Source organism: Ornithodoros turicata, chromosome 5 (genome assembly GCF_037126465.1).
Source record: "Ornithodoros turicata isolate Travis chromosome 5, ASM3712646v1, whole genome shotgun sequence".
Lineage (NCBI taxonomy): Eukaryota > Metazoa > Arthropoda > Arachnida > Ixodida > Argasidae > Ornithodoros > Ornithodoros turicata.
The window spans coordinates 11,522,264-11,538,266 of record NC_088205.1 but is presented as its reverse complement, the minus strand read 5'-3'; the positions used below and the strand labels follow the sequence as shown (position 1 = coordinate 11,538,266).

Here is a 16,003-nt window from a genome sequence, read left to right as displayed (position 1 = left end):
CTCCCTACGGCACTTGACCGTGTCAGCAGTGCTATACCGACCATTGTAATCGAAAAAACGTGTGCACCAAGCTACTAAGTCATATTATGCTGGTCTTCTAGGACATTATTTTCAAGATTGTGCTTGTTTAGCAGCACGATAAGCCTGATCCTGGTTGCTCCACTACACACAGTTGGCCTCACCCTATACCTCGCATCGACAGTATTCACCATCAAAGTACGTCTCGTGAAAATTGTTTTTTCCTGCACGAAAACCCTGCGCGCGCGGTTTTACATTGAAAAACGGGATATGTCACGCTCCTGAATTTCGTTCAAGTTCGGTCGTTTGTTGGCTAAGTCACGCACCCAAACACTATAATAACAAGACATGCTTGTAGAGTTAACACATGTATATTTGTTAGACGTTTGGCATTTGCGTTATTCGAGGAAACCCAACTGAAGTTACTCTACCAAATATTCACTTGCACTTTTCTCGGTATGGGGTTTTCCCACTTATCCCCTTATTGCATCAAGACGCTCAATTATTTGCAACATACTCCACTTATCACTGGTTGACAGCATGGCACAGCGCGACACCTTCCAGTGGGATTGACTAGAACCATCCACAGCGTGTCCTTCATTTTCCTTTCCCAAGTGGTTACCAGCTGTGGCATGTCGTACCTGACTAGTCCGTAACCATATTAAGAGCAGTTCCTCTGGATGGGAGTCGTCACTATTCCGAACAGAGACCGTTCTTCTGGGGGTCCTCTGGGAAGAAGAACAGTCCCTCCTATTTGAAATATCGGCGTCTCTCGTCCTGAGGTAATTCCCTCAACATTTCCTTACCGGCTAGCTGGATTTTCTACCCTTGCAGTCAGTGGTCATTTCTTACTTTATCTCTCGTCCAAACCTCTAACATGCTCCTATCGTAATGTGTATTGGCGTATCGTGTATTCTTGCACATGCCTCTGTCGACGACTGGTCAATGTTTAACCTAAGGTTGCTTTAGAAAGTGAAAAAAAAAAAAATCTAATAAGCTTCCTTTTGCGATGGCCTACACTCTGTTTTTACGAAACTGATGAGTAACAACAAGAACAACAAATGAAGGAGAAGTGATGATGACACGGGAGAGGTTAATATGAGAGGGTGAACTATGGTGAACGCGAAGCAACGGCAGGTCGGAGTTCTGCTTAGAGCGCTTCGAGGGGGGCAGTGGCTTGCACGAAAGGAAAAAGGGAGCGAAGAGCCCGGCACTGATCCGCAGGGGAGCTCCATGGGCCAAGTATTTTGGACAAGCTGAATGGTCTATGGTCAAGGAGTCCAAGCTGGCGTCGAAACACCCGGCGTTCACGCATGTACCGGTCACAGTCCTCGATGATATGGGAAATTGTAGCTGGGATGTGGCAAGCCGGGCACAGCGTCGTATTACCGTGACCCAGCTTAGCCCGGGACACAGGGGTGAAGGCGGCGTTGAGACGTAGACTCCGCAGAAGTGACGTAAAGCTGCGAAAGAAACAACCTGGCATCCATAAAATAATGGCGGGTCCACTGCATGGAGGAGGACCATTGAGCGACGTCATGGCGCCATTGCTGGTGGGCCAAGGGTGACACCAACGCAGACAAGCAGAAGCGTCTATCTCCGTTGGAGAGGATAATGGAAGTAATGGCAACAGTATCTCCGCAATAACTCTGTCCCGTCTTAAACACGTCTTACTGGTCTAACAAGTTTGATCGGTCCAGTGCAAGCATAAACCATATACCGACTGAAATGTGAGAAACGACAAAGTAAAATAAACGAAGCGCTACACCTGTTTCGGAATTTGTTTTTAATGACGTCATAGAGCAGTTGGCAAGTTGCTGACTGCTGTCTTTCTTCACAGGCTGTTTTCACCAATGGTAGACTGAATCCAATCCAGAACATAACTGACGCGCGCCAATACAGATGGTTCATTGGGCAAAGCGCATTTATTTCCTCTACCTCCCCACGAGGTTATTCCAACTTGAACCCAACTTCCGTCTTCTCTTTCGCAGACCAATGGACCTCCAGAGTCACCCTGGAGGAATAACGATAACATTTTATAAAGGGGAAACGGGGGACAATGGAGCTGATTAACCATAAACAAAGGAATATGTTAATGACAGTGCGCGCATACTCACGCACACGCATGGGAAGATAATGATGTGATGGGGGGTATGTTTATTGAAAAAAGAAAGGGAGGGAAGGTTAGTCAGGCGTAGGCCGACATGCTATTCCTTTAAAAAAATAAAAAAGAAGGAAATACACACATTCAAAGGGGCCTTAGAGGATGGACGAGAGACCGGAAGACTATCACCGCCGCTAAGACGGTACAATGCCGCATTGCTTTAGTGAAGGGGATGAGAGAGGGATGACTACGAAACAGTGCCGTGTTAGGGTTCGTCCATTACACCAGAGCAGGAGAGGAACTCCTGCAGCAATGCGGAGGCCCTGCACCTGTTGTACGGAGCGTATGTTCATGATCGACTCATCGCAGATCATTTTCCATGATGGCGCTCTCTCACTTGTACTGCTGTCGGGTCAGGAGGATATGACGCAGGTCACCGCGCGAATCCGAGTCGTCGTTTGAAAGCCGGTGCAAACGCCACATTAGGTCTCATGCAATGGGAGATAGCAGAAACACAGCGCGGCATTCGGCGGCAAAGAGATAAAGTAGAAGTGAGACCTACGGCGAAAAGCAGGGAGAGGGTGATGTCGTGTTGTCATGGAGACTGCAACCTGGGGACGGTGAATGATGAAACGAGGTATCAGCGGTCCTCCTGAGGCTATAATAAGGGTACACGTCGCATGTGCTGATGTGCGCTTAATGCCGTTCGATATGCGTCCTCGTTTCCAATGATGCCCGCATCATCCGCGATCCACTGGAATGCGATAGAGTGACCCTGTGTTCAAGCCTCCTTCGAGGCTTGCAGAAATTCAATAAGCACAGGGGCCTCCCAGTGAAATGATGTATACTTTTGCACTCAATCAACTTGAAAAAAAAAAAAAAAACTTGAAACCGGGCTACAGGATCCGAGGAGCGAGCAGGGTTTTCACTAATTTCCCGCATAGCGAGAAGTGTGGCATAAAGTTCTGCGCTTGTCGAAGATGTATTACGTGAAGGGCGATGGCCAGTTGCATATACCTCTGCTGAAAGAAATGGAGCGGGAGACCCCGTAATCGAGCGTAACCCTGTTTAAACAGCCCAGCTACATCCTTCTCTCTCTCTCTCTCTTTCTCTGTTGTTTAGCGCTGCGTGCACTGCTGCCACATCGTAAGGTACGGATAGGTTAATCTAGTGCCTGGGTATGTGGTCTTTGTCGTGTGATCTTCCGTACATTTCAGCGCTACCAAGGAAGTTGATATGTACCAACACGCACAAAGGAAAGTTTTCACTGAGTAGGTTAGGGGAGCACTGCGTGAGGCTGAATTGAGCAAGATGACGAAGTGGCTTGATTTAGAAATAGAGGTTGAAATAGGGTATGATATACTTCAATGACGAGAGCCGTTTACCCTACAGTGTTGCTTTCTACTATCCATTGAATGAGCCATGCTAGCTTAGGCTCCAAGCTGTAAGCAGTGTCTACCAGTTTATCAACACAGGACCACAAGGGTGGCATCCAGTGTATTGCTCCGTAGACGAAAGCGTGCTTGCGAACGCAATGCATCCTGGACAGGTCCTGGTCGCACGTCACAGCGAACGTCAGGGCACACGTGACCTTAAAGATTGCAGCGATGATCGGCGGCCAAACCGTTTGTAAGCAATGCGGTTGTTGTTTCTGCGCAACGTTTTGGATGTCTTTGGATCACGCAAATTATTTTTATCCGATAATCTCGCAGTAAAACGCGCAGCTTTGCACATAAGGCCTCGTACTGTTGACGACTTCCAAAGATGCGATGACAACCGCGCATTAAAACTCACTGAGCCGATGCGATGTACTTAAACTAAAGAGAAATGGGCTATCATGTTGCGGAAGAAGCACCGCATAGTTTTCGCTGGCAAGATACGTCCATCTCTTGGCGTTATGACCACGGAAATATGTCGGTAAACGGCAAAACGACATGTAAATAAAGTCACATGACCTCAAAATGACGTTTTCTGTGAAGTGCGACCAGGACAAGATGGTAGTTTTGCCAAAAGCACCCGATTGAGCGTAGTTACAACAACGGCGAGTTTGTGTCACCCCTGTGCCCAGGACGTATTGTGTGGGGTTCTGCTTTCCCCGCGAGAGATGGCAGCACTCAACCGCAGACACGTGCTCAGCGGAGACCAAAGAGAACTATCCCGCGCCTGTTGTCGGGCCAGTTACTTATTGTACGGCTTTTCTTTTTTTTGGCGCCGCAGGCGCGCACCTTATCATGGTGATGTGATGTGATGGCCATTAAACTCCAGTTATGTGCAATCAGACCTGCTTTGCGCCCACTCACTGTACGAAGATACTTTGTACAAGCTGCCGCCGTCGAAATCTTTCAACGTACTAACCTCTGGATGGTACCATGGCTTTTCTGTAATGCGCTGCTGAAACTCTCATGATAAATGCTACGACTTACGAAACATGTGCCCTTCCCTCCTTCTTTATAGCCAGCACAGATCATGTCATCAGTAATATTGAACAGATATCCTGCGTAAGCCAGCGCGCATTCGTCGTTAGTCCAAATGGGTAGGTCTACTTTCTGCAGAATGTCAGTGTGGGTTCTACCTGAAAGAATGAGAGAAGAAAGTGTTCGTTGGGGGAAATATGCAGTTTTGATGTTTCGTCAATAGTTGCACGCTTTGTACTGATTAAACTTATTTCAAATTACACCGCTTTCACGGTACTTACACGTAGAGCTATAGCACGCGATAATGCAGTTCATGCAATGAAGCGAAGGCACGTGAACAGTCGGGAGGCTTTCCTGTTCGTCGGCACTTTCGGCAACACGCATTCGTAAAAGAGAAAGTGTTGAAAAGTGACGCCGCGTCTTGCATTGGTTAAAATAAGCACGCGATCGGTTGAGTCACGAGTCTAATTGTCAGACTACTCGGTAACAATAAATGAATAAATAGTCATGATGCATGTAAGTGAGTGAATCTGTTCTATGCGGAATATGAATGCCCTGCGGAATATATGTGTGTTAAGCAATTCGCTCTCTTCGTTGTCCCGCAGAACTTAAGTCTCTAAACGTTACAGCAGTAACGAAAGGCCGTGTCCGGGTGTACACCGTATAGGAAAGCTCCCAGGCAGGAACCGCTAAGGCCAATATTAGGCGACGTAAGCTCATTAATACGCCAAGTTTAGACAAATTATGGCAGTTTATTTTCATATTTATTTCATATTTATCTCATAGATTTAATATTGCAATATCATGATTTGATATATTTCATGATTGCATATCTTCAAATTTCCATATATTTTCATAACTTATATTTTCATTTCTGGTGGTGGTGGTGATAGTGCTTGCTATTTTCATTTCTATTTTTGGGGAACGCCCGCAGCACCAAATAGCAAAGTTGCGTCAGACTTTTGCGTGAAGTCTGATTTATGAGCGAAATAAGAAACCGCAAGTTTGGCCTTCCCCCCCCCCCCCTCTTCGGCAATGCGGAGCGAGCTCTCATTGATCTCCTCGTCAAACGATCTGGCCAATCATCGTGGGAGATCGGATGAGGAGACCAATCCGAGTCCTCTTCGGCGTCGTCGCGTTTCTTGAGAGCTAGGAGGAGAGAGAAAGCCTAAGCTGCGATTTCACGAAAGACGTCGCCCCCGTCCTTTCCTTTTGGGTTGGTGCCAGTGCAGCGACATCTTTCCTTCGAAGGTGAGGAATTTTTCGTAAAATGCGTCATAGACGAAATCCAAAGTCCCATACCGTTCGCCGTACGACCCCAACCGCTCGTTGTGCACATGGCGCCGGTGTAGTCTTCCTCGGGTTCTGGTAGACACACGGGCCCGATGTACTCCGTGAAGTTCACCGGTTCTGATAATCGAATCAGACAATAATCGTACTGCGCTCTGGTTAGTACAAATTTGTCATGCATAATAACCTGGAGAAAAGATAAAAAAAGACACTAGTGTATTAAACAAGCATGCAATAATGCAACAATAACTTTGTTTTGAGATTATGAATGGGGAGTTTCACCGCCAGGGGGCGATATTGTACCCAATTGCTGGTGGTGATGTGGGGAATGAAATAATGAGCTCCTTCACATAAGGATCGAAGTCCTATGCTGTCCAAAAAGGCCAAAATAGCTTTCAGAGTGGGCTGGGTTTGGTTAGGGACAAAGCAATGTTGAGAGAGGGGGAGGGGCGGGGCGGGCGAGAGTACAGCTAATTAAGAGACCCGGTGAGTATGACTCGGGGAGGTTGGTAATGTTGACAACGCAATAATACTGTGTAAGAAATAGTTTGAAAATATAGTCACATATGCAAATAAGGAAGACACTGGAAGGATGTGTCAATGAACTAGGAAAAGTTTCCATTAAAGTATACAATTATACTATCTCTGTATGCTCCATATTCCATGGGGATAGGCCCTTCCTTGGGCCCATCAGGAATGGTGTCATGACATCACCCGGTGGTCGCTTCTGTATGCCGTTGATCCAACGCTTTTATTTGAAATGCCAGCCGGGTTCCCTCGCCTCTTTACGTATCTCGTGCGTCGTTTACGACTTAGCGTCGCATTCACCCATGCATTCCGGTATAGGCTGGGCCACATCAACACGGCGCGTGTGTACAACTTGTGGTTTCCCGGCAACAATCCGACACATTCTAGAAGACTGCAGCCAGTACGTGCGCGAGCGACGGGCCTTTAAATGCCAACTTGAAATGCTGGATCAGAGGACATTCAACATCTGCAAAGTTCTCGGCCCATGGAGTAACCCTGGACATCAATGCCGTGCACTTGGCGCTTTTCGTTCCTTTCTGGTGGCCACCGGCCTCCTTCACCAACTGTAGGGATTTCCTTCCCTCGTCATCCTTTCATGTGAACCTTTTTGGAATGGGGTAGGGCATGGGAATGGGGTTTCCCTGCATTCAACGCAGGGAAACATCCCACATCATCATCCATTAATCTGTGTTGTTGTATATTCCATGCTCTATGAAAACGATATACGATACCGGAAGTTATCTAATAAAAACTCAACAACGTGAAGTCACTCGCTTGAAAAGAACACTGTTATTGGCTTATTAATGCGATAGCATTAGGAGTGTCAAAATGGAAAAAGTCGTATGTATGTGTGTATGTCCGTGTGTGAGATGGTGAAGCCTCACTGGGGCAAAGCTATAAGTGCACATTACACACAGTAAAGGGGATAAAAGCGGGTAAATATAAATGGAGATAAATAATTTGAAATTGAAGTAGCCGAAGGTAATTAAGAGTAAGGTGTAAGAGTAATTCAAGGTAATTAAAGACAATTAAAGCAAGAAAGTTGACTTTAAAGGTAATGACTGTAAGCTATATGTAATTGAGAGATTACATGAAATTAGATTACCGAAGTTAACCGCATATTATCTGAGGTAATTAAATGTAGATAGAGGTAGTTAACGTGAATTAAAGGGGAAGTGAGAGTGATTAAAATAAGTAAACTTAATGAAAGGGAATTCAATGAAATTCAAGATTACCTGATGTGACCTGCGGTTGCCTTCGGTAATTACAGGGTGATTGAAAGTGTATGAAGTCATGTATAGAGCGGATGTGGACAAAGGGAAGTCAGGTTAGACCGGGAGTGGAGGACCGGAAGTAGAGCTGGACCGAAAGCGGATACCGGAAGTTACGTATAGATAGGAAGTGAACAACCGAATGTCGGGTTTAGAACGGAAGTGGACAACCAGATGTCGGATTCCGATCGGAAGTGGATACCCGGAAGTCAAGGATGGAGCGGAAAAGGCGCTTAATGCTAACGCATTTCTCTCGCATTTGCCGCTAAATCTCTACTAAATTTCATATTTTCAGAACCGTTATCCTGAACATTCGGAAAGTTGTTCTGTCATCACCACCAGCACCGTGAACTCTTTTCGATTTACTAAAGCTCGCTGACCGAGGCACTGTGTAGGACTCAGAAGCTTATGGGGTTATTGGGGGCGGTAGGCATGGCACTTCGCATGCCATGTTGTCAAATGTCTACTACCAGTCACTACTATAATTCGAGCACAACTAAATACGTTTAAACAGAAGACGGCGAATTGTTTTTTTTTCTTTTTCCCCTCAGAACCAGCTGTTTGCTACTGCACAGTGCAAGAATTGCCTTACGTGTAAATCTACTCCAATTACCAGTCGAAGAATTGCCATGCGCTTATGGCTTATATGTTGGTTGTTTGAGCAGCTGACAACATTACCTTCTCAATGTACCTCCGTTGCTGTGTCTCTTCGGACTGTCGCAAGTTGTGCTTCCCAAACAGTGCCCGGAATTCAAAAGCTGGGTAGCTATAGATAAAAATATGATGAGGAGAAAGTGTGAGAGGCAAATATGAAACCGCCCAGGTGTTATTGTGAACCAAGTATGAAAGGCGCGCCAACCTGGTTTCGCGCAAAAACAACTTTATTTTGGCTTTGGAGAGTGGGGAAGTTCATCACCACAGGCGATACTCTACCCCATTGCTGGTGGGGATGCGGGGAATAAAATAACGAGCCCCGTCACAATAACGATCGAAGTCCGATGGTGTCCAGAAATGTCACAAGAGCTTTGAGCGCAGAACGTTGCTGGGCTGGATTAGGCCAGGGACCAAGCAATTTCGATAGGGAGAAGGGGCGGGAGTCCAGCTGACGAAGAGACTCGGAGAGTGTGGTTCGGGAAGGTTGGTAGTGGGAGCAGTGAAGAACAATATGCTCCAGATCCTCAAGCACACCACAGTGGCAGCAGGTGGGAGAGTCAACTTGTCTCAAGCTGTAACGCCACTGAGCTGTAAAGGCCACATCGAGTCGCATTCGGTGGACTAATGCAGCATCTTGACGAGAGGTGTTTCGTGGCATGCGGAAAGCGAGCGTTGGATCAACTCTCCTCAACATAGAGGGGGGGGGGGGAGAATGTCGGTTGTCCATTGGTGGGAAGCTAGGGGTGTCACTAATCGTCGGAGAATTGAACGGCGGTCTACTCTCAGCAGAACAATACTGGTCCGTTTCCGATACGAGAGTGGTGCTTCTGCTGCGCTGTCGGCCTGCTCGTTCCTCACGACACCACAGTGGGCTGGAACCCCCTGGAGAACTAGCCTGTGGCCTGCGGCGTAGATAGTGTGGTATGCCATTAACACATCTGTGACTAGGGGTGCGGATGGGCCTCGTATGCCGGAACTTTCAATTGCTTGAAGTGCAGATTTGGAGTCTGTGAAGACTGCCCATTCCCGCGGTGTAAAATCAGCGATCTGTTGTAGAAAGGAAAGGATGGCATAGAGTTCCGCAGCTGTGGAGGAGGTTGGATGTGAAAGGCGCCTTCCGTGCACCACGCCTTCGGATGGTATGACGAATGCTGAGGCGGACTTGTTGCTTCGGGATGCGCCATCGGTATATGCTGCTGTAAACATAGAAAACTTCTCGTCTACCAGAGCATGAAAATGGGCTCGGAGGACTTGAGGGGGGACCTGATCTCTTCTTTCCAGAAGGTTAGAAAGGCGTACAAAAGTGGGTGGTACCGGTAGAGACAAGGGGGCTTCCGGCGGTATAGTGTTCTTAGTTATGAAGCCAGTGAGAGTCTGGCGTGTCCTCTGCGCTACTCGATAGAAGTCGCTTTCAGGTATCGAATTTTCCTGAGGAGCGGGTGGCGCGGAATGTGAGCACGCAAACGGAGGAAGTGCCGAGTCGTTTCACGTTCACGGAGAACCTCAATCGGGAGCTCACCAACTTCAGCCAGTACTTCCCGTGTTTCAGCCATTCTTGGAACTCCGAGGCATCGACGAAGGCTTCGAGCAAACAGGGACCGAAGTGTATTTAATGAAGTTGTTGATATCTTGTGCAGAATAGAAAGGCTGTAAAGCACAGTCACGCTCACCAATGCCGCGTGAACCGCGAGCAGGGAACGCTGATCACAGCCCCATCCTGAGCCAGAAAGATGTTGAATTGCGGGGAGCCATCGCTGCACTTTGTGTGCAAGGTGTTTAATGTGCCGAGCCCAGCGCAAGTCCGAGTCGATTACCACGCCAAGGAAGCGGTGGAAGCGCGCCGACTCAAGCTTCTTTGTACCAAGCCAAAGAGGGAAATTGGCCATAGCTTTGCGCGTGAAAGGGAGCTCGACACACTTTTTGGGTGAAAGGTCCATCCCAAGGTGCGTGAGGTACGTATGGATATTATTGAAAGCGAGCTGCAGGCGGCGTTGTATGGCTCTTCGCGCAAAAGCGGCGTCCACGAGCGTGGGAAACGAGTTGGCCTAGAATGGACACTCATGGACCCCTCTTTCCGCGAAACCAGGTTGGCGCGCCTTTCTAAATGGACCTCTCCCTGTTTGTAAATAAATGACGTCATCGTGTTCGACGGCGCCACCAAGTTGGTAGAGTTGAACTACGCTCTTAGCTAGAGGCGAACAAGGTCGCGCCCAAAAGCCAATGTCTTGAGGGGATTACAATGATCCCTGGAGGTGACCTTCGGTCCTACTTTTCTTTCAATAGGAGGCATCGAACAAATGTCCATTCGTGGAACCCGGCCCTCCCCTTCCGATTTGTTTCGGTTTCAGTCTGTCTACCAACATCATGATGACGTTTCTCGGGTAGAGGTCTATTGGTTCACAATAACATCCCTTACCCTTCTTAAACTGCTAGAGGTCAGCACTTATCAGCCTGCCCAGCAATTCGTAGTACACAAACATGTGGTACCATATCTCCTCTCTTCTTCTTCGTACAGCAGAATAGAACAGAAATAGAAAGAACAACATTCTGTTTAGTCGTGTGTATGTGCCTATAAGGCGAGCCGCAATTCGCTGGGGGCGCCACAGAATATTGTAGTTCAGCCCCCCTCGCGGGAAACGCGTGCGCTCTTTCCCTGTATGTGAAATGTAGGTTGTGTAGATCCAGTACATTTGCTAACCGTCCGAAAGCTCAAGGCGGACAGTTGTCAAATTTTTACGTGCCTGTCGTTCTCGCAAGGTATGTGTCGTGTTTGGTGGCTCAGGATAATAGAAGAATGTTTGTCGGAGGGGAACATACTTCGTTGTGGCTGCGGGGATGTCTGATAGGGAACATCAAATTTCTGCGCCATGTTTTCAAACCACGCGCATAATTGAAGCTCCTTAATAGCAAAATAATTCATATATGTGCACAAGCATAGAGGCATGGTAGGACTCATGTGGTTGTTGGTAATGTCGGTACTGGGGGGAGCTTGAGTGTAACAATCGAGAGCATGTATTGGTCGCTCATTTATGTTAAAAATCTTCCAGACAAGTGCAAAGCGTATAAAAATAATGCGTATCAATGCTGCTTTTACGAAATGCTGTGAGCGTAATATCGGGCTTCGATACAAGTAAGCTAATCCAGCCACACTTTTTAACCCTGATTTGGCGAAATGCAGAGGGCGTGCATATTAGCTCTGTGGTCGCTTCATGAAAATATGGGGTCGAGAAATTCGTTTTTTTTTTTGTATGCCTTACCACATACTATATCGTGAGATGCTGGGAAGGTTATCCGTGTATTCAGTCGGCGGATAGCTCCATAACCTAACCCTGCAAATATTGTAAATTCCCTAGGTAGGTTAACCTCGGAAGGGTCGTTTTGTACTTCATATCTCATGGAGCGGTGCAGCTTTGTGCATGAGATGTGGTGTTCCTCATTCTGGTATTTGTACAGGTAACGAGCACTGGACCGTTTCCCCACTTATATAATATTTTCTTGTAAAATCAGTACGCTGAAAACCACGGAAATGCCGACTAAAAATTTGACTTTCAGCACCTCCGGACTTGTGACCAAGGCTACAAATGACCAAGACGACCGACGTCTTTCGTACCTTGCGTTATGCAGGTCATTAACTCCACCAAGGGAAGACAGAAGCTGCTTTTCAGCAGCTGTCGGACGATGCATTCATTTTCGTTTCTGTGAGGTTCGAAAACTAAAGCTGTGGTCTAAAAAAAATACAACTCTTATTATCATTCACTATTTCACACGGTGGAAGCAAAGAAAAAGTTTTGAAACTGCCAGGGTGGTCTCATTGATAAAGAGAACCTGGTGAGCAAATGTCGGTGATTAAATTGTCTTCTTCTTTGTCCGGTGAGCGATTGTCCGCTCCTCGCAGAGGATATGCCCAAGCACAGCAGAATAACGCGTCCCAACAGCGAAGCAGGGTATAGCGCACGAGACAGGGAATATATGCGCCCTCCTGTCGCAACGTGGCGCCGGTGGTGCTCCAAAGCTGTTTGCCGCTCGCCTTATGTGTGTCCACTCCACTTTGTACCTGAGGAAGCATAGTCCGCCACGCGAAAGCTTGTATCAATTAAACCTATACAAAAATCTTCAGTGTCGATTCCTGCACTTTCGAAAAAAAAAAAAAAAAAGACAAGAATACTGGAAATTACGCTTGAGCCCCGCCTGCTTGATTTTCGCAAAGGAGCCCGGCGTTTCGTTTTCTGTTTCGTCAGCCCGGCGTAGGGAAGTAACACGATCTTGGGCCGGCGCTGACAGTGCATGCGTCTCGGCGAGACGTCAATGTTCCACGGTGACAGCGCCACCTGTGGAGGCCGCAGTACAAGCCAGCAAGTCTATATACAAAGGAAAAATGGCTAATGCTCTGTGGCTGCACGTCGAGCATATGTTTACAATTTGATCGTGTAATCCCAGCCGAGTACAGCTGTTTCGTCCTACTTGGGACATTTTACAGATTACAGGAACGTTAACAAAAACTAATTTATTTAATGGGTAATTTAACACAGATTAAAAAAAGAATGGTCGACGTTTCGGCAGTGGCACTGTCGAAACGTCGACTATTCTTTTTTTAATCTATGTGTTAAATTACCGGTTAAATAAATTAGGTTTTGTTAACGTTCCTGTAGTCTCTAGTCCACGTCTTATTATTTCACTTTTATTCAACTTCGTAGCCGTCTGATATATTAACCTCTTTGTCCTATATATATCCACATATCCACGCAAAACTAAAATATTCATGTGCAATTGCATACCACTACAGAAACGAGTATTACATAAGGCGCACTCGCGCGACAGTAACTTCACCCTTTCGTCACCATTCGTTTCATATTAGTGATTCGCCATTTGAATGTTTTCCACATTTCGTCTACAATCTCAAGAGCTCGCTGATCCTTCAGCTTTACGCGTCGTGTAGCTGGGGGATTTACAGTCGTGGATGATGTTGATGTTGAAAAAAAGAAAAAGAAAACATACACAGCTGTGAAACCACCATCTCCACAATTTTTCTTCGCATATCCCTACAGCGATCCATTCACACTTGTTCTATAAGGCTGAGGTTTCAATACGTACTCCGCGCAGCAATGTGCAGCTGTGAGGATCCAGTTCTCATTTACTACAGACGCCCCACAATAGTGTGTGTCCAAATGAAGTGTGGAATTCTTGGCCCATAGAGACACTTGCCAAGGAAACTCGTGAGGCAAAGCGTCCGTTCCACCAATGATACGTGGACCGCCATTGCTGTTCCTGCGGTGACCACATTCTGCAACGAAATAGTGTGCACTGTAGTGTGACATTTGGAATAGCAAAGGGCATTTTGCCAGCGTAAATGAGTTGTAACTAAAAGGGAGCACGATGGACAGAACTAGCGTGCCGAACGTATTGGGGCTTAGCAAGTGTGCTGTTACTTGCTAAACTGACTCAGTATTTTGCATCGAGTTTTAGGAAATGCATTAGCTACAGCAACAGTAACTTATGATATGTGACACTGTGCGTTGCAGCGCTTGAGGGCGGTACCGTACACCCAATAGGAATTATATACTTAATCGTGAAACCGCTTGCTATGAGTCCCGACATATGTTGCTAGGTGTCTTATTACTAATCACGAAACACGAAATAAGAAAACATAACGTGCGAATTACACATACAACTATAGAATTTATAAATGGTGCACCTTCAAGGTAGGGTCGGGGGGAGGGGGGGGGAGCTCAATAAGTATTCGATGAATGAATTTATTAATAAAACAAAATGAGCGAAGTTCGGTTTGATCTGAGTTTCAGGATGTGTCGTTATCAGTGGGTCAGTAGAAACAACAGGAAACATCGAACAGATGAATATAAAAAAAAAGCAAGAGAAGAGGGAGGCAAAGAGAGAGGGTGGAATTATTCGGTAGTAAGAGCCACCCACATGTTATTTTTCTCCGTCTGACCGCAGACCGTAGTTACACTGACGTCGCACCTGGTATGTTCTGTGATCAGTATGTTTCCGTTTTGTAACAGTTATAACAGGTTGCTCTTACACCACAGTACCAAAGCTTAAATACAATATAGGACATGTACTGCTCGTACATGGTACTCTAGCAGTAAAATAGAAGGGAGGAATGACCAGGAGGATTCAATGAAGGTCACCCATTCAAACCAATTAAAAACAATACAATAGAAAACTCCAAAGAAAAATTATAACCAAGTAGGCCGTAGTCAAGGATATACATACTTGTAGCAAGGACGCAGTAAATAGTTACCACAAACAGGATGGCTACTTTCATCTTCGCGGCGTAACGGAGGAGAACAAGAATGATTATGTTATCTTGCGTGTAAATTATATACCTTTACTTTTACATGGAACGGTGATATCGGCGTACATTGACCACAAGACCAAACTCCGTGTCAGCGGGATCATCGGTCCAAGGTATACTTGCGCAGGTGTTGCGTGTGTCAAAGTCTAACGCGGTGCAGAAAGACCGCGTAATGATATAAGTATCCACATCCGTTTACACATACGGTGTGGGTTCAACACCGCTACAGTCCACGTACCTCACTAAAAACGATTCAAACCGAATGATCACTGCACCCAGGCATGAAATATGGAACGCCCTTTAGTGAACTGGAACTTCACGATGTTCTCCGTTCTAAAATATTAACCCTAGACATGATGGAACGTCCAGAAGACAAAGACACGAACAGCGTTCATACTGGAACTGTCTTATTCAAATACTCAACAATTTTTCCCAGCAACTGATTTCACTAAGCTTTCACTTTGTACTCTGGCAGCAGTGATATCAGAGCAAGACTTTCTGACCCCGGCTTATTGCTTTCCGCTCCATGGAGCTGGTACCGGCGAACAACTGGCGGCGGAACGCGTGTGGCAGTCTGCCGCGCGAACTTCGTTCCAGAAAATTCGCTCCATTGAGGCTGGGGGGGGGGGGGGGGGGGACAAGTTTAATGCAATGTAACAAAACAAAAAAGAGAGAAAAGGAAAAGGTTAGCCACGGTATGGGCTTGCTATTCCCAAAAGCTATCAAGCAAACAAAATAGGATACAATCAGCTGAGACACAGAAAATTATGAAAAAAAAAAAAAATACAGAGTAAACAGCTCCTTCACTAATCGTCGCGCATGGGACGTATAAGAGAATGCCCAGGAGTTTAGATTCCCGAAGGAATCGTGTCAGCGCATACGTGACTTCGGCGTGCTGATTAGGGCCAAGTAGCACCACGAGGGAAAGCGGTAGCCTGATGAGCAAGGCGGCAACGGAGACTCGACCGGTGATCTTCGTACCACTGGCAGGCAAGGAGGATGCGTGCCCCATCAACTTCTACGTGGCACGTGGGGCAAAGAGGCTATGGATGCTGACTCATCTTAAATAGGAGGAGCGAAGTTCGTGGCACATTCAGGCGCAGCCGATGCAGCAACGATTCCTCGATGCGCGGGATACGACCAGGCACAGCATATGTCATTAAAAAGGGTCAATGGATTTAAGGAAGGCATTGGTTCGTATAGCTTCTTGCTGAAAGAGCTGTGTGCGGTTGGCAGTGAACTGGCGAATTTTCAGCTGGCACATAAAGTGCGCAAGGGGAAAGAGTTGGTTGCTCAGTGTCGTGGGCTTGCCGAGCGACGGCTGTCAGCACGAGGCTGGCCTTTATGGTTACACCACGCGTTTTTGCGAATTTAGAGTATGTTGTCGACAAACTCCTCTGCCAATCCCTAC

At 46.7% G+C, this 16,003-nt stretch overlaps 1 protein-coding gene across 1 annotated transcript; it reads right to left on the bottom strand.

The window, feature by feature from the left end:
* Positions 1–1,785: 1,785 nt before the first annotated feature.
* Positions 1,786–14,625, bottom strand: LOC135394020 (chymotrypsinogen B2-like). The gene is made up of 6 exons (XM_064624443.1): positions 14,511–14,625; positions 13,371–13,560; positions 8,304–8,391; positions 5,839–6,013; positions 4,546–4,694; positions 1,786–2,032 (listed from the first exon to the last, which is right to left on the bottom strand). The coding sequence occupies exons 1-6, from the start codon at positions 14,560–14,562 to the stop codon at positions 1,853–1,855; spliced, it is 834 nt and encodes a 277-aa protein (XP_064480513.1). The 5' UTR covers positions 14,563–14,625; the 3' UTR covers positions 1,786–1,852.
* Positions 14,626–16,003: the final 1,378 nt, after the last annotated feature.